Source organism: Panthera tigris, chromosome B4 (assembly GCF_018350195.1).
Source record: "Panthera tigris isolate Pti1 chromosome B4, P.tigris_Pti1_mat1.1, whole genome shotgun sequence".
In the NCBI taxonomy this organism is placed as follows: Eukaryota; Metazoa; Chordata; class Mammalia; order Carnivora; family Felidae; genus Panthera; species Panthera tigris.
The window spans coordinates 42,814,178-42,833,285 of record NC_056666.1 but is presented as its reverse complement, the minus strand read 5'-3'; the positions used below and the strand labels follow the sequence as shown (position 1 = coordinate 42,833,285).

Below are 19,108 nucleotides of genomic sequence, written 5' to 3'. Positions count from 1 at the left end.
TTATTTAATATTCACTGATACAAGCACTATTTTAGGTGTGTGGGATACAATGGTGGATAAGATACAGTCCATTGCCCCCCCTCCCCCAAAAAAAGACTATGAAAGAGAAAGACAAGAGATTACAACTCGGTGTCATTGACAGTACAGACTGATGGTCCCCTTTAGTATTCCCTCCTACATCTTTTTTTTATTATTAAATATAATTTACTGTCAAATTGGTTTCCATACAACACCCAGTGCTCATCCCAACGGGTGCCCTCCTCAGTGTCAATGCCCATCACCCACCTTCCCCTCTCCCCCCACACCCTCTGTCAACCCTCAGTTTGTTCTCAGTATTTAAGAGTCTCTTATGGTTTGCCTCCCTCCCTCTCTGTAACTTCCTCCCCTCCCTGCCCCCCGGCCCCTCTCCCATGGTTCTCTGTTAAGTTTCTCAAGATCCACATATGAGTGAAAACATATGGTATCTCTCTTTCTCTGCCTGACTTATTTCACTTAGCATAATACCCACCAGTTCCATCCGCGTTGCTACAAATGGCAAGATTTCATTCTTTCTCACGGCCAAGTAGTATTCCATCGTGTATATAAACCACATCTTCTTTATCCATTTGTCAGCTGATGGACATTTAGGCTCTTTCCATAATTTGGCTATTGTTGAGAGTGCTGCTATAAACATTGGGGTACAAGTGCCCCTATGCATCAGCACTCCTGTATCCCTTGGGTAAATTCCTGCATCTTTAAACAGCACCTTCTCTCCTCATCTATGTCCAAACCATACTTAAGAGAAATAATAAAGTTTTTCTTTATTTTTGAGGCATTCGTGCCTAATTTGGGAATCAAGCACATAAACTGCTTCTGTAAATTTTCCTCTATCAGACTGACCATGATTGTGAAATTAGCATGCGGATCACGCACTCACAATATGGAAAAATATGGTCATACATTGGTTTATTCATCCACATTTATGCATACCCAGAAAAATTAAATTCAGCCAAGGCCAAGTCTCTAAGTGGTAGAGAGCTGAGAAGCAGAAAGCATCACCCTGTTTTTATCCACTTTCTACTTGTCACTATTGGCAGTATCCTTTAGAATAAAGCTTTATTTGCAAAGGGCCATTGTTAGAAGAAAAACATATTATCAGGGATAAGTAACATGCCAGCCTATTAGCACACATCAAAACTCTGTAACACATTAGCAATAGTATATATTTGCATGGATATCGTCGGACTATTTCAGACCATAACACAGAAAAGGTACATTTTTGACAGAGATGGTGGGAATGGGGGTGAAGAAGGCAGCATCAGTCACTACTGTGAGAAGTACTAAAACAATATTTTCTTTCACAAATTTTCCTAGATCTGATCTTTAAATTGTTAATATCTAACTGTTCTCAAAGATAGTCCAGCAATAAACCATCAGTCCCAGGGAAATTGCATTAATCTTACATCTAATGCCATGTTCTAGAAGGTTCGGCTTTCACTAAATATACACTCATGACTATCCCAGCACCCAGAGGCTGGCTCCCCCTTTTTAGGGAGCCATATGACAGATCCACCCATCAAAGTCTGACCTTCTTACAGACCCACTGTAAAAGAGCCTCACAGCTAGAGCCTAGGAAACCACTTTTGCTGAAGGTACCACACTTCTGTATCAAGCTGTTTGAAATAATCCTGTAAGAAATCAAAAAAGTCAATCAATTAAGGTAACATGAGAGTAAAGGACTAGCAAGACATGAGGGATGAAAACTGAGCAAGTTCTTTCTCCCTATTCAGTTCCCACTTTTCTCGACTCCCAAAACAGCAGAATAAAAATTGTTCATTAGCCTCCCTTTAAACTATCATCTTTGATATGCGCCTGGGTGACTCAGTCGGTTAAGTGCCCAACTTCAGCTCAGGTCATGATCTTGCCATTGGTGGGTTCGAGCCCCGCGCCGGGCTCTGTGCTGACAGCTCAGAGCCTGGAGCCTGCTTCAGATTCTGTGTCTGCCTCTCTCTCTGCCCCTCCCCTGCTCGCGCCCTGTCTCTCTCTCTCAAAAATAATAAACATTAAACAAAAATGTTTTAATAAAAAAATTAAAAAATAAATAAAATGTCATCCTTTTTTTTTTTGCTCTTATCCACTGTTCATTTCCTTCCTTGTTCCCTATTTCCTTTCCTTACCCTTTCCTCTCCTCTTCCTCTCTTATCCTTGATCTATTTCCCTAGTCACATAATTTTTCTTCCCATTTTCTCTTTTTCTTTCATTGTCTTGAACCCCCTTACCTTGAAAAGTTTAGGGCTGACCCATCTTCCCACCTCCAGCCAGAATTGTTCCTCAGACCAATCCAATAAAAGTCCTCTTTGAGGAGAGGTTGAAGCAGGCTCTGAGAAGAGAGATTCAAGGTGATGGAAAAAGATAAGAAAACGCAGAACACCAAAGAGGAGATTCAGTGTCATGATCAAACAATTATTCCTTACACACCCTCTCATTACCATTATTATGGACTGAATGTTTATTGCTCTCAAAACCCATTTGTCGAAGCTCTAACCTCCAACATGATGGCACCTGGGGGTGGGGCCTTTGGAAGGTAATTAGGTTCAGATGAGGTCACGGGGCCCTCACTACTGATGCAATTAGCCTCCTTGTAAGAAGAGGCCAGAGTTCAGTCTCTCTCCACGAGGAGAGGACACAATGAAAGGGAGGTTGTCTGCGTGTCAGAAAGAAGGTTCTCACCAGAAACCAAACCCATCAACACCTTGATCTTGGACTTCCCAGCCTCCAGAACTGTGAGACATAAATGTCTGTGGTTTAAACCACCCAGTGATACTCTGGTTAGCAGTTCAAGCTGCTTAAGACCACCACCTACTCCAAACAACTAATTTCTCTTTTAAATTCTAATTCTAGGGGCACCTGGGTGGCTGTCAGTTAAACGTCCAGCTCTTGATTTCAGCTCAGGTGTGATCTCACGGTTCATGGGATCGAGTCCCACATCAGGCTCTGCACTCAGTGCACAGTCCTTCTCCCTGTTTCTGTGCCCCTCCCCTGCTTTTGCCCTCTCTCTTTCGCTCTCAAATAAATAAATATTTAAAAAATTCGATAAGCCCTTAATTCTAGAGATGCGTTGCAGAGTGGAGCATTTCCCAGAATTAAACTTTATGTCTGTACTTGCATTCTTATAACATGAAAGATAAGGTAAATATGACACATCTCTGCCTTCCATTATAACTTGATTAGGTAGAGTACCTAATAGAAGAAAAGCTAAATACCACTATGGAAGCAGTCATCTTTCTCATTCTCATTTAACACATAAATTATTATTAAGCCTGTAGCAACATACTTGTCTTTTTCCACACTACACTCGCATTTTCCAAGACCTCATCAATTTTCCATATGACAAGAAAAATAAAAACGGCTCGTAAGAAAACAAGCGTCAGGTAGAGTTCAAGTTGGCTCCACCCGTATGTCCCATGCAACCACTAGAACAGAGATAAAACATTCTTTGTTCTGTAGAGTCTGACATTCAAATGAAGGAGCTTACACTCTAAGGTAATAGGCCCCTCCAAGTGGAATAAAATGAAGGACAAATTCCAGAACATTAACTCTGGTGTAGGATTTGGTATTAGTGTAATGAATATACTTTACAATAAATAAACAACACCTCGGCTTTGCAAGCTGCTCTTGTTACAGAGATTTGTCTTGTGATGCTGAATTTTCAGTGTGACGTTAATGTTGACAAGTATTATGTTTCTTCAGGAGCAGGAAGGACAAAAGTGTAAGTCTGACCAACGTAACTGTAAGACCAGCCTACTGACGGGAAAGTTACATATCAAATAAGGAGCTCAAGAGTTGTGTATGTTTCAGAGTACGAATGAATATGCAAAGGTATTCATATGTGTCTTAACAGATACCAAAGCGTCTGGGTTACAAGCGGTGGGCAAGTACAAATGTGTGCAGTAGCATCTGGGGACATCGATAACTGATATCTCTGTGTGTCCAGAAAATATTGTATGTATAGTGAGATGATTACCTGGCATCCTCTCTATACTTCTTTTTTTTTTTTTTAAACACTTATTTATTTATTTAGGGGAGAGTGGCGCAGAGAGAAAGGGGGAGACAGAGAATCTGAAGCAGGCTCTGAGCTGTCAGCACACAGCCAGATGCGGGGCCTGAACCCACAAACCATGAGATCATGACCTGAGCCAAAGTCAGACACCCAACTGACCGAGCCACCCAGGTGCCCCTCTATACTCTACTTCTTATTCTTAATCCTTGAGGTCACTACAAATCCTTGGTGAAAGAAAATGTAAAACTAATAAGAAGGCTTCAAATGAGACCTCCCTTCTATTTTGTTCCCAGGAATCTTGTGTTTTAGTGGTTTTGTTGGGTTACTTGGTTGGTTTGGTTTAATAAAATGTGCTTTCTCTAGCCCTGAAAAAACCATGAGACTCCTAGGATGTGCCAAGAAACATGTACATTCAGCATGCTAGGCAACTGGACATTCTCTTTGATAAAATAGGCCAAGAAGACTGCTTAAGCTTATATTATAACATTAGATTCCAGTATGATTGACTTTCTTGGGATGCCAATGTTGTACAGAACAAGCTGACGTATGAATAAGAATGTTTATTAAAGCTAATATATCATGTTTGTTTCTCATGATATATAAAGGCAGATATCCTAACACCTGGGCTTATTTATAAGCCCATCTTGGGGAAGACCCAAGATAGCAGAGTACTCCTAGATTTCCTTCAGGCAATCTGAAAAACCTCCTCTAGATATCTTTGAAAAGAAATCAAAGAAAATTACGTTCTGCTTCAGGTTTCAGGAAAAAAAAAACACAACACATTTTTAAACTTCTTAATTTTCCTCCAAATTAGATATATAATTTTTTTCATTTAAATGTATCAATAATTTCTAATCGCAGCTGAATTCGATGAATGCTTTTTAAAGAAAATATGCTTTCTTTATCCAACAACTACGAAGACGCCAGTTTCTACTAAGAAATTTCAACTCTGTGATTCTTCCTATACTGCTAGATGTCCCATTTTGATGTCCTTGTTTTTATTGGAAGATGGTTGCTAAGGAGTAAGAATTCAAGGACTCTGCTCTTAACTGGGTCTGGATTAGCCCCCTTTACTTACTTGGAGACTATCACTGGCACAAATAAAGAGTTTCTCTTCTTTTTTTTTTTTTTTTTAATTTTTTTTTTAAAGTTTATTCATTTTTGAGAGAGAGAGAGAGTCCAAGTGAGGGAGGGGCAGAGAGAGAGGGAGACACAGAATCTGAAACAGGCTCCAGGCTCCGAGCTGTCAGCACAGAGCCCGACGCGGGGCTCGAACTCACGGACCGTGAAATCATGACCTGAGCCGAAGTCGGACGCTTAACCGACCGAGCCACCCAGGTGCCCCAAGAGTTTCTCTTCTAAAAGCAAAGAGAAGCATAAGGTTTCTTTGCATCCCCACTAAAAACATTAAAAGAGATGGTCTATAACAAATCACTATAGACTGGGTGGCTTAAACAATGGGCATTTAATTCCCACAACTCTGGAGGCTGGGAAGTCCAAGATCAAGGTGTTGGCAAATCTGGCATCTGGTGAGGGCCTGCTTCCTGATTTGCAGATGGGCATCTTCTAGTTGTAGGCTCACATGGCAGAGAGCAGAGAGACAAGATCTATAAGGGCACTTATCCCATCATGAGGGCCCTACCATCATGATCTAATTGTCTCCCAAAGACTACATCTTCAAATATCTCCACGTTGAAGATTAGTATTTCAATGTATGAATTTTTGAGAGACACAAACATGCCGTCCATAACAGACAGAACAAGGCCTTTGTGCTATTTCCCGCTTCCGAATAACTTCTATTTTCTCTTCATCGGATTTCAAGCTTAGTTTCCACTGAAGAAACATGGTGGTGGGAGTAGCTTCTAGATGAAGCGCTTGAAAAATCTGTAAAAGTTGTTTCTCAACACTTCCTTCCCAAATAATCCATCTCCTGTGATAACTTTTTTCTCTCGGGGCAGAGTATCCTGAAGACAATTATGTCCTATATTCATACGGTACTTTAAGGTTTACAAAATACCTCTGCATTCATTCCTAATTCACTTGAAAGGTTCGACATGCAGTGCAGCATTTAGGAAAACAAAACAAAAACAATACACTACCGTTAGCTTTGTCCCTGCTCTCTGAAGATGAAAACTTTGCTTAATCTGGCTGAGTTGGAGTTTCCTTAAGAGGATTTAGTTCAGATATTCGCAAAGATTTTTTCAAGTTATAAAATAAAGCCCTGAAAGATACACTAGAATTATCCTGTTCTTCTATCTAGAAGGGTAAAAAAGTTCACATGGGTGAACGGGCTGACCCAACGCTCCTTACCTAATACGCATCCAAGTTTTCTCTCCTAGTGCTGAACTTCCGCGTTATAGGAGGCACTCCCCTTCTAGTAATAAATAAGATCACATTGTGCCCCTGATTCATGCTCTCTGATGATTTCCTCTTTCACATAGAATAAAATCTAAAATCTTTACTATGTATTACAAGGTTTTACACGATCTAGATCCTGCCAAGCATTTATTCAATTACTAGCTTCCAGTCACCTGAAACTTTTTTCTATTCTTTTAACATGCCAAGGTCATTTTTACTTTAGGGTCTTTATGTAGCTTTTCCCTCTGCCTGGAATACCCTTTCCTTAGATTTTTACATGGCTGTCATTCAGGCCTAGGTCTCAGCTCAAATGCTACCTCCTTGGGGAGGCCTTCCTTAGTTGGCCAATCTAAAGTAGTACCTACATTCACTATTACACGGTTTCATTTTCTTCAAGGCGTATATCACCAAATTTATTTATTCACTTGTTTGTTGTCTGTCTTTCCTCCAAAAGTAAGTACTACAATAGCAAGAATTTTTATTGATTACTACTCTATCCCTGCTACAATATTCAAAAGATATTGGAACTGCCCATTGACAGAGGAATGAATTAACAAAACGTGGTATATCCATGTAATGGAACACCATAACACCATTTGGCCAGAAAAGGAATGAAATTCTGCCACATGCCACAGCCTGAAAGGACCTTGAAAGCATGCTAAGTGAAATAAGCCAGATATGAAAGGACATAATGGGCAAATCCAGAGACACAAAAAGAACAGTGGTTCCCAGCGGTTGGGGGGTGGGGGGTGGGGGGAGAGGGAACGGGGAGTTATTGTTTAATGGGTACAGAATTTTAGTTTGAGACGATGAAAAAGTTCTGGACATGCACAGTGGTGACGGTTGCACAACAATGTGAAGGTACTTAATGCCACTTAATTGTACATTTGAAAATGGTCAAAATGGTTAATTTTACGTTAAGCATATTTTACCACAATTTTGTAAAATGTTAAAAAAAAAACAAAGATAGCGAGAGATATCTTAACTGTCTACCACACCTACACTTTTGGTGTGAAGGTCACAACTGCTGCTCAATCTGTTTATGAAGGAAGGGTGACAAAAAAACACAGACATTACGAGACTATCGGCATCTCCAGAGCAAAACAGTTCTCCTACCATCAACCCTGTGTTTCCAGCCATTTCTTTGAGTCTTCAAACATATTTCATATCTCCTCATAAGGAACATATTCAATTCAACAAGTCACAACTTACTTTGTGATACATATTTGTTGAAATTTCATGTCTTGGGAGGCAGAAGAGAAAAATAAAAGTTATTGTGATGCTGAGCTTTATTTTGTGACAAGGAGAATTCGTTAAAGAATTGGAAAAGAAAAAAAAAACTAAAATTAAGTGATTCCTACTACGGTAAAGGAACTTCCACACAGATTTTCTCATTTAATATCGTAACAGTTCTGGAAAGTTTTTCCTCTTTGTACCTGAGGCAACTGAGAGTCAAAGAGGTTAAGGAAACTTCACACAGCTAGCAAGCAATGTAGTAAAAACGAACTCAAGACTGTCTGAAAAAAAACTATTAAAAAAACTATAAAAAACCTTTCCGGGGCGCCTGGGTGGCTCAGTCGGTAAGCGTCCAACTTCAGCTCAGGTCATGATCTCACGGTTCGTGAGTTCTAGCCTCGCATCGGACTCTGTGCTGACAGCTCGGAGCCTGGAGCCTGCTTCGGATTCTGTATCTCCCTCTCTCTCTGCTCCTCCCCCACTCACACTCTGTCTCTCTCTCAAAAATAAACATTAAAAAAAAATTTTTTTTTAAACTTTCTGTTACCTGATTCTACTTTAAAATAGGAGGGAGAGTGCCCATGATATCATAGTGTTTGTACCTCAGTATCCAAAGAAGGAAATCTTGAGAATATTTAGATGCAAACCCTAAATATAGGAAAAGCTAGTATTAACAGTTCGGGAGGAAGACAGACAATCTCAAAGTCACAAACCCTGAGAGGGCCGATGGTTAAAGCTGAATGAGAGGTTGTTAAAAGAATAGAGTCTGATGATATAATCCCCAATGATGGTAATGAGGGAGAAAGGTATTACAGGGTGAGGGGCATCAGGATAGACTTAAAGAAACCAAAGTATTCCCACCGGGTAAGCTCTAGTCAAAATATATTTTAAAATAACACACCAACAACCATAAGAAACAAATGCTAACATCCTAAAAACGGAGCCTAATGAAAAAAAATCAAGAATTTGGATATATCTAAAGATCTAAAGAGCAATTCAAAGAGCAAGAAAAAGAACAAAGAGGAAGTGCCATAATGTAAACGGAAAACCGAAATAACAGAGCAATTCCATTTCCATTTTGTAATTACTTTCTCAAAAATAAAATGTTTAAGTGCAAGATAGAAAAAAGAGATAATAAGTGAGCATCTCACTACTTTAAATATATTTAAGGGGCCCCTGGGTGGCTCAGTTGGTTAAGTGGCCGACCTCAGCTCAGGTCATGCATGATTCACGGTTCATGAGTTCAAGCCCTGCATTGGGCTCTCTGCTATCAGCCCAGGGTCCGCTTCAGATCCTCTGTCCACCCCCCCCCACCTCTGCCCCTCCCCTGCTTATGCTCACTCTCTCTCTCTCTCTCAAAAATAAACATTAAAAATGTTTTAAATAAAAAAATAGTAAAAATTTTAAAAATATATTTCAATCCTAAGAGTCACGTAATGTACGTTCCGGATTTCAAATTCAAATACTTTTCTGAACGTGAATAGAAAAGGCACAGAATGGGGCACCTGGGTGGCTCAGTCGGTTAAACATCTGACTTCGATTCAGATCACGATCGCACAGTTTATGAGTTGGAGCCCCGCGTCCAGCTCTGTGCTGACAGCTTAGAGCCTGGAGCCTGTTTCAGATTCTGTGTCTCCCTCTCTCTCTCTGCCCCTCCCCTACTCCTGCTCTCTCTCTCTCTCAAAACTAAATAAACATTTAAAAAAAGAAAAGAAAAAGAAAAAGAAAAAGAAAAAGAAAAGGCACAGAAGACAATAGGAAAAGTCATCTCATTCTTCAGCACACACAGGATGGATCCGGAAGCCATCCAATACAATAATCCCGTAAGTGACTTCAAAAGGTTGGCTGACATGGAGTTTAAAATCCGACTCTGAAAAAAACGGTGTAGGTCTGCCAGATTTGTAGGCTTCTACTTGTTCACTAACTGTTATTCATCAAGTACGCACTCATCAGTAAATGGAGATGTTGAACTTGACTTCGTAGGATGGGCTATGAAGATTGAGAATAATATACACAAAATATCTGGCACTTGGCAAAGCCTCAGTTTATGTTAGTTTCTTCTTCTTCTTATTATTATTATTATTATTCACTTTGCTGTAACTGATCTAAGACAGAAGGGTAAGCCAGATTCTGTTTCTATAGAATCTGACAAAAGCTGGGGGCAAGAAAAAGAGACCCGAGAATCAAGCAAGGTTCCACAGGAATGTCAGAAGCGAAACTTCCCGGTGATTGCTACTGAATCTGCTAGGGGCCTTCTACCCTCTCTAGCGCGGACCTGAAACAAGGGGCCTTAAGAGAAAATAAGCCAGTTTTGAAAATGTAGCCCATCTAACTCTGCTCAGCTCACTCAACAGCAGAGGCAGGATTCAAGGAAAGTAAAGACAGACAAAAATCCCTCTCATACCCCCTCTATTCCTTCGGGGGAGCGTGCAGAAATAGAAATATCCCGAAGCCCCAGATATTCCGTGCCTTTGCCCTTTTCCTCCTCAGCTCTCATTACCACAATGTCTCGTTTATAATAGCTGCCATACCACACTTCTCGGTGGCAGGGTCTCGCATTATGACTCACTACTCTATTTACCAGTCTTTGCCCTGCAATGTTGCAAGCTCTCTGCTCACTTCTGCTATTGACTTTAGTCAGCTCGCGTCCTCCGCTGCAGCTATATCATGGTGAGAACAGCGGTTGCTGCAAAAGGCCCAGAAAGCAAGGCTATTATTATCAGATGCCCATAAAATCTCCTGTATCTCATGAATAGACCCCGGTGCATTCTGCCACGTGGTTTGGCAAAGGCATACAAGAAAGGGAAGTCACAGACAGAGACTGATTTGGAGTTAGAGTCCACGCAGAACTTCAGAGGAATGACAGCATTCCTCATTTGACGGAAAACAAGGAATCTAGATGCTTCCGTCTTTTCTCAAAATAGGAATGTAGAAAAATGTAGGGACTATATGTTCTCTTCAACAGCGTCAGAATGATTACCTCCCTGAATTTCCCGAAAGAATGCTTTTGTTTTTGTTTTTTAACTTGAAGTATAGTTGACACCCGATGTGACATTAGCTTCAGATGTACAACATGGTGACCGGACAGCTCTACGTGGTATGCAATGCTACCAAAGTAGTTAGTGTGTGTCACCACACAACGTTATTTCCACAGGTATAGCTCAATTCTGAACAAACTGTTGTCTGGGACTTGATTCTACCCAAAAGAGAATACGTAAAACAATTATCACCACACAAAAATCAGGGGCGCCGGGGTGGCTCAGTCGGTTAAGCACCCGACTTCGGCCCAGGTCACGACCTCGTGGTACGCGGCTTCGAGTCCTGCGTCAGGCTTTCAAGTTACCTCAGGATGTCAACTCCTTCTATTACCTGGAGCTGCTCTAGGGTTAACAATGAGCTCTCCTCCCGGAGACTCCTGGGTGGACAGAAAGGATCTGAGAGTCCAGTAGGAAGGAAGTGGAGGTTAGCCCAGCTTAGCCCTGCAAGGAGGTTAAGATCCCCGCCCCCCCCCCCTTTCTTCTTTCCCAGCTTTCTGGAACTGCTTCCTCCCCATGCCCTCCCCATCATTCCCAACCGTCTCCTAGCCTGGAACTTACTGGATTCCAATGAATGAAGGGAAATTCATGAAAAAGGCATGTAAGCCCTCGCCACTGTCTCTTTGTCCCCCATCATCTCTCTCCCCCACGCCCTTCGAAATTCCACCAGCTCCTTCATAGGACTCTGATGCCTCCTGGGTGCTGGACCCATCTGTTTCTAGATCTAATGCGTTCTTTTCCTTCGACCTGTATTTCAGGCCTAATTCCTGTCTGTAATACTCACCATCCTTCCTCCTCCAACACACACACCTACACACACACCTGAGTCTGCAAACATCTAGGTGTCCACACCTGAGGGTTGCTGGGTCAGGGAGAGAAAGCGTAAGGAATACGAAGGAAAAGGAGGGAGGCAGGGGGAGAGGAGGAGGAAGGAGAAAGAGGAGAGAGCAGGAGAGAGAAAGAGAAGAATGTTCCTTCTGTTCCTCAAAAGAGGAGACATGATACACTGGAGCAGCACTCATCAACAACAAAAAAAAACCCCTACGTTTGCTAAGTGTTTTCATTTACCATTTCCTGGTTGCCTGTAAGCATAAGGAGATGGGAGTCTTCAGCTAAGCAGAAGTCCAGACTAGAATCCCAGTTGTTTTTCTCCACTGAGAAGTAGTAACAGTAGTCGCCATACCTCACCCAGAAGTCTGGGCAACTAGGACAACTGGCACGAGTGGAACCTGGAAAGGAAGAGGACCTGGTTCACATCTTTATAGACCACTTGGCCCCGGGGATGAAATGGGAGATAAATAGAATATGGCGGCCCCACTGTCTTCCCTGCCCCACCGTCTTTCAGACTAAGGTTTAGAGAAACACACAACAGTGCATGGCCTCAAACTAAAAACCTCGCAATGCCCAACTCCATCACTACTCCTGTCCATTCCACGACACAGGCATGGGACTATGACTAAAGAAGCAGGTAGGGAAACACATACAACCTGGCTGAGGACCGTGGACAGAGTACCTTACTTGCGCTAGAGGTCTTTATGCCCTCATGCCATACACACACTGTATAAAATAACGATGCATCCACATTATCTGTACCAGTGCCTGTCTACGTAGGTTCAGTGCACACATTGTGTAGCTGCATAATATACATGGCTGAAATCAGGCAGAATCTTCCAGAATGCCTAACCTCAACCTGATACCCCAGGTTGAGTCAAAAGAAAAGGACAGAAGCTAGAAAAGGCAAGCTTACCTAGAGTGAAAGATAGAGGTTTTCTCTTTTAGCACAAACGCAAATATTTGGCACAAATATCCAGTGATCTATCATCACTGGATATCAGACAAAAGACTTATACTTCAGCAAAATAATTTATCAAAAAAAAATGTTTCCAATAGAGATGGATATCAAGAGCGAAAGTGAAAAGTGAACGCAATTCTCTTCACAGGACTCTTAAAAATGTTTTTGAGGGGCGCCTGGGTGGCTCAGTCGGTTGAGCGTCCGACTTCAGCTCAGGTCACAATCTCGCGGTTCGTGAGTTCGAGCCCTGCGTCGGGCTCTGGGCTGACGGCTCAGAGCCTGGAGCCTGCTTCCGATTCTGTGTCTCCCTCTCTCTCTGCCCCTCCCCCATTCATGCTCTGTCTCTCTCTGTCTCAAAAATAAATGAACATTAAAAAAAATTTTTTTTTATTTTTTTAATGTGTATTTATTCTTGAGAGAGAGCAGGGGAGGGACAGAGAGAGAGGGAGACACAGAAGCTGAAGCAGGCTCCGGGCTCTGTGTTCGCACCGTGAGATTATGACCTGAGCCGAAGTCAGATGCTTAACCAGACTGAGCGACCCAGGAGCCCCTCACAGGACTCTTTTAAATACAGAACACTCTCACCCCTTTAAAATGGTTCGATTACAGGTCTGTGAAAATGAAAGGGAACTGAGCAAGCTTTCAAGGTAATTTCAGCCAAGATTCCATAATTCTATGGATTTTCTACTTCCACGTAATGCATTTGTATAAACTCTGCAGAGGCACAACTCCACAGTAGGCAAGCGTGAGCCATTATGTCAAATGAGCACATGTGTGGATATAGAATTGCTTAATAGGTTACATATCTAGTGTAGATTTGGGGAGTTAAAAGTAGGGAAGGCAGTACTTTTCAATGTCAACATTGGACAACTTTTCTGTGGCTTAGCAGGGGACCCATATAGGGTTCTGGGGATCAAGCTATAAAGTTGGAACCTTATAGATTTGTGCTTTTTCTGCACAACTGTGGCATTTCCCAGAATGAATGAGAAAATTCCCAACTTCCCTTGGAGTCTCTTTCTGTCAAAAGACTTGGGTCTGAGGTAGAAGTCCCAGGGATGAACCCTTAGAGTCCTAATGGATAAAGTCTGTATATAACAATCTGTCACTAACGATCATCTCAATAACATAACCTAAGTCAAAACTCTGCACTGTGAGACAGTAAACCAAGGGCTTTCTGGATCAGCACAGTTAAGGACCTAGAAGAATTAAATCTAGAAAATTTCATTTTAGAAAATGTGAAAGCAGTCTAATTGGAAAAAAAAATCAGAATATATTTAATTAAATTTTGATGGATATATTATGTGAAAAGTCAAGCACAATGAATACAAAATTAATACCCAAATGATATAATTATAATTTGATTATCATGATAAATATGGTAGTAGGTAGGAAAGTGTTTATGATATAATATAAAATTAGAAAGCAATATATGAAATTACAAGCATATAATGATCAGAACTACACTCAGACTTACTTTAAAAAAAGAAAAAAGGTGGGGAAGATTTTAGAGGACTTGACAGAAGTTCTGTTAAAAGAATAAACATTTACATAAATGCTTGTAGTCAAAGACTAGGGGACTGTACCCAGGAAATGTCGTTTATACAAGTGGTGATTTATTTTGTTGGCATTACTTTTCTTTTTTCAAAATTTCCGTTATGTTATGTTGCTTTTATAACACAAAATAAGTCAAATAGGGGGACCTGGCTGGTTCAACTTGAAGAGCATGGAGACCCCTGACATCAGGGTCGTTGAGTTCAAGCCCCGTGTCGAGTGTAGCGATTACTTAAATCAATAAACTTTTTAAACAGTAGGTAAAATAAAAGGTGTTCACTTAAAGTTAGTACTCACCTTGGCACAGAATCCACGGGACAAGCAGCAAACACATAAGAAGGGCGTTCAGAAGTCCCAAAGCTATTGCCACATGGCGCGAGAGAGGGGACCTGGGAGAAGAAACTGCAAGCACAGAACCCAAAACAAAATCCTGAGTTACAATAAAGGTTGAAGGAAAAGAAAAGGCCAAGGAAGGATATCTGAAGTCTTGAACAAATCTGGCCTAGTTTCTTTGCTGGATATCAGGGACTTGCTCTAAAGTCTAGAGTAACAACCCACATCTTTATCAAACAACATATTACATTTGTTAAGTTAAGAATACTTTCTTCTTGGGGCGCCTGGGTGGCTCAGTCGGTTAAGCGTCCAACTTCAGCCAAGGTCATGATCTTACAGTCTGAGTTCAAGCCCCGCATCAGGCTCTGTGCTGACAGCTCAGAGCCTGGAGCCTGCTTAGGATTCTGTCTCCCTCTCTCTCCATCCCTCCCCTGTTCGTGCTCTCTGTCTCTGTCTCTCTCTGTCTCTCTCTCTCTCAAAATGAATAAACATTAAAAAAAAAAAAAAAAAAGGAATACTTTCTTCTTGGGCGCCTGGGTGGCTCAGTTGGTTGAGCGTCCAACTCTTGATTTCAGCTCAGGTCACGATCTCACCGTTCTTGGGTTCAAGCCCCCAGTTGGGCTCTGTGCTGACAGCAAAGAGCCTACATAGGATTCTCTCTCTCTCCCTCTCTCTCTCTCTGCCCCTCCCCCCTCTTCTCTCTCAGAATAAATAACTAAACTTAAAAAAACAGAATATTTTTTTCTTTCGAAATTGTGGCTTATATAATCTCATGCTTTAGCAGTGAAAATATTAATTGGTACAACCACTTTGAAGGACAATTTGGCAATGTCTACAAAAATCACAAAGGCATTTATCCTTTGGTCCAGCAAATTCTCTTGGAGGATATTTTCCCACAGATCCTCACCCATGTGCAAAGTGTCGTATTTATAAGGCAATTCATGGCAATAGTATTTGCAGAAGAAAACAACTAAATTCAATCTAAAGGGCTACCAATAAAAGACCGGTCAACTACATTTTCTTTTTTAAAATACATTTTGATATACCCGTAAAACGAATATTCTAAAAAAGGAATAAAGACATGCTTTTTTTTTACAGGTACGGAGTGGTTTTCAAGATATATAGGTAAGGGAAAGAAATATTTTACAGAACAACGTATGCTCGTATTTCTGAAAGTAGACACAAGAATCTGATAATGTTGTTTGTCTCTAGGGAGGGGAATTAGGTCTCTGAGGATAGAAATAGGAGGGAGGCGTTTTTACCTTGTTTTCTTTTGCACCTTCTGAATTTGGAACCATGTGGGGTATTACCCAGTCAAAATTTAAGTAGCTACAATTTAAATGAAAATAAAATAAAGTACATCTCAGAAGTGCTTTGTAAACTGTCGTTTCTGAGAGCACAATGGGTTGTGCTCGCGTCAGCAGCAAGTGTACTGAAAGAACAATGAGTTTAGGTTGATATGTTTAAGAATAGTGCACCACTCCATATTAACTAGGTTACATATAACCTATGTCTAAGAATGGTACTTTCCTCCCTTTGGAAAATGCACATTTTTCTTAACCCAAACTTTTATCTCAAAATCGCAGCGGTTTCATAGTCTGACAGTGTATGGGTTAGTGTAAAGAACAAAAATGTCTCAAGTTAGGAATTTAAGTGCTACGTTTGATCCCTTTATTTAGTCGTCTTTAACTTGGAAATTTGGAAATTAACTCTACTTGGGGTCTCACTTTACCGCTTAAATTTTAGACAAATTATCCTGTAGACATGTGTGTATATCCATGAAGCATTCCGAACTTCTTAAAAGAAAGAAATTCATGGTGAGAGATATCTTTAAAATGAGAGGGCTCAGGGGTGCCTGGGTGGCTCGGTCGGTTAAGCACCCGACTCTCGATTTTGGCTCAGGTCACGATCTCACAGTTTGTGAGTTTGAACCCCGCATCAGGTTCTGCGCTGACAGTGTGGAGCCTGCTTGGGATTCTCTCTTTCTCCCTCTCTCTCTCCACCCCTTTTGTGCTCTCTCTCGCTCTCAAAATAAATAAATAAATACCAAAAAAAAAAAAAAAAAGGAAATTTAAATAAATAAATAAAAATGAAATGAGAGAGTTCTGCACGATAAATATTTGGACGGACACACCCAAAAACACGAAAAAATACACTTGCACTATAGTAAAATACTTAATAAAATAAATGTTGATTTTAGATGTCATGCAAAATGAAAAATGGTATCAAAACACGGTTGTATTTGTGTAACCACAGCCCAGTTCAAGAAATTAAGCGGAATTTAAAATGTGTTTTAATTTACTTTAAAAACATACATATTAAAAGCCTCTTAGTAGAGGACATAGAGTAGGCTCAGTATAGACAGGCAAAAATAGATCAAAATAGTAATCGTAACTATCGCCATGATGTGAAATTATTAGTGATTTTTATTTTCTTGTATCTGCTTTCATTTTTCCCCTATTTTCTATAATAAACATGTAATAATTTTGTACAGAGATTTTTAATGTCATTTGAAAGCTCCTCATCTATTATCCTATGCCCAAGGAGAGCACCCTGGAAAGCTAGGGTGGTAAGGAACATAGTGGCAGTAAATAAGAATGTGCAATATGTACTGTATATGAATAAAAAACCACTTGCCTAGAAATCAAGATAATTATATTCAGGTTTCAGCTTACCACTGTGTGACCTTGCACTCACACATTAGTATATAGATTACTTTGCCTTAACATTTCTATTCCTTAGAAATCAGTACACATATAATCCAGAAGACAGAATTATATATATAAATGTAAACGTTCAATGCCATATAATTTATAGTATGAGAAATAAACCTAAATGTCCAAGTATACTAGAATCGTTTAGCAAATTACAGCAATGCTTTCAAAGAACCACACTAAAAATTGTAATAATAAGAGAGAAAGTTTATTAAGCTCTACTAAAAAACCTACTTTGTGGGAATTTATTGCCTAAGATATAAAGTCAAATACTAATTTTCGCTCTTAACTATTATCTGCCTGTCTCAGAAAGTGTTCTCGCAGGGCTCCAAGTAAAAATGTCTTTTTCATCCTCAAATCCCCAAAGAGTCACTGAATATTTATCGGCAGTATTCTTGATACCTTTTTCCTACCCCTGTCACCATTCGGGCACAATACTGGGGGGGATGGGGATCTAGACATGTGAGTCAGTTTCTTTCCTAAGAAACTCTTACTACTATCCATTAGCAACATTATTGGTGTCTTTCTCCTGATTTCGTAGTCAGGAAACAAAACAGAGATGCTTAGAATTTAAACAGCTGGTCCAAGGTTACTCCAAACATTACTAAAGAAGTTCTTGCTTTAGTTCAGGAGCAATAAAGAGTAACAGAATTGCCTTAGCTTGGGTTTCACAGATGTTTCACAAAAGTGAACAGTTAGGGGAAAAAAAAAAAAAAATGTACCTGAGACCTAGCTAAGATCAGATCCTTGACCATAGAGCAGATTTTCATATTTCAAGTCTGCACTGCCAACTGAACCAAAATTACCCTTCAAATTGCCCTCGATTTTTCTGCATCCTCAACTCTAAACCTACTCTGCATCCCATTCATTCCTTAGTCTAAGGTCACTTCCATGGTTTTGCACACTAACTTGATTAACTCACCTTTTTCCTGTGGTCTGTAGTCATTCTGGGCTGGAGGTTCAGTAGACAACTGTAATACAGAATAAATATCATTGTCAATCATCTTTATCTAATGTCATTCACATCCAGCTGAGAGAGTAAAATTATACACTTGATCTTGGCCAAAAGGCTGAGAAGCGATCGAGAGAGTAAAATTATAGAAGTATGAAGAGGCACATGTCAATAAGGAAACAGCCCAATGTCTTAACTGTTAGCAGGAAATTTGGAGGTTTTCAAGTTGTTTTTTTTTTCTCAAGAAAAAAAAATGGTCCAGCATGACATAAGCAGAAGTAATGTTTCAGGAAATGATTCAAAATCTGGAGCTGCCTACGAAATTAATATTCTAAACTCGGTTGTTCTTTTTTTTTTTTTTCTGCCTTACCATATGCTCTAGATACTCATTAAATACATATTAAATTGACTCCCATCTCACATAATTCTACAACAAGGAAAAGTTGCTCTGAAGTCCAGCAATTTCAGCGATGGAAACAAATGAAAACGAGAGTGGTTCTTAGTTACAGATTTTGTATTTGCTTTATTTCCTTTTGAGAAAATGGATGCATGCCAAATGGGACCAACTTCATTGTTTCTTGGAGTCTTTGGTTAGTGACATATGACAAGAGAAATGGACTGCTGGGTGTATGTGCCTGGCATCATGGGGAAAATGAACTACTTCCCAGATACATGTTTTGTGAAAATGCTGTACCCACCCCCCACGTGCCCCCAAACATCTTCCCACTTGTGCTTCAGTCTTTACACGTCACAGGGTCAGAAATTCCATTAAATTTTCTCTCCTTGTTCTCGTATTTTTATATTCAAAAACAACTACAAAAGGGGGAATGAATTGCATAAATATATACTAAAGTGTGAATAACGTATTTCTAATAGGTGAAACGTTAATAAAAAGTCAAAGTAGGGAAAACAGAAATGGAATTGAAACTCTACGTAAGAGTATGCCAAAACATAACGTATACAGAGAGAAGAGAGGAAAGAGAAGCAGGGAGAGGATATTAATAAAAACTAGTATAGCTGTGGGGCACCTGGCTAGCTCGGTTGGTAGAGCATGCGACTCATGATCTTGGGGTCATGAGTTTGAGCCCCACGTTGAGC

The 19,108-nt window shown here is 40.3% G+C and overlaps 1 protein-coding gene across 2 annotated transcripts in view; it reads right to left on the bottom strand.

The window, feature by feature from the left end:
* Positions 1-697: 697 nt before the first annotated feature.
* Positions 698-19,108, bottom strand: part of KLRG1 (killer cell lectin like receptor G1) — a 35,073-nt gene continuing 16,662 nt past the window's right edge. Inside the window, exons 2-6 of one of the 2 annotated variants that reach the window (XM_042991739.1) lie at positions 17,981-18,029; positions 14,309-14,413; positions 11,737-11,897; positions 2,259-2,359; positions 698-1,667 (exon numbers count right to left, since the gene is read on the bottom strand). In XM_042991739.1, the coding sequence (XP_042847673.1) occupies positions 1,556-1,667; positions 2,259-2,359; positions 11,737-11,897; positions 14,309-14,345 (411 nt within the window). In that variant the 5' untranslated portion in view covers positions 14,346-14,413; positions 17,981-18,029 and the 3' untranslated portion in view covers positions 698-1,555. Of the gene's footprint in view, positions 1,668-2,258; positions 2,360-11,736; positions 11,898-14,308; positions 14,414-17,980; positions 18,189-19,108 lie in introns of those variants that run through there. The other variant, XM_007089539.3, reaches the window with a different exon arrangement.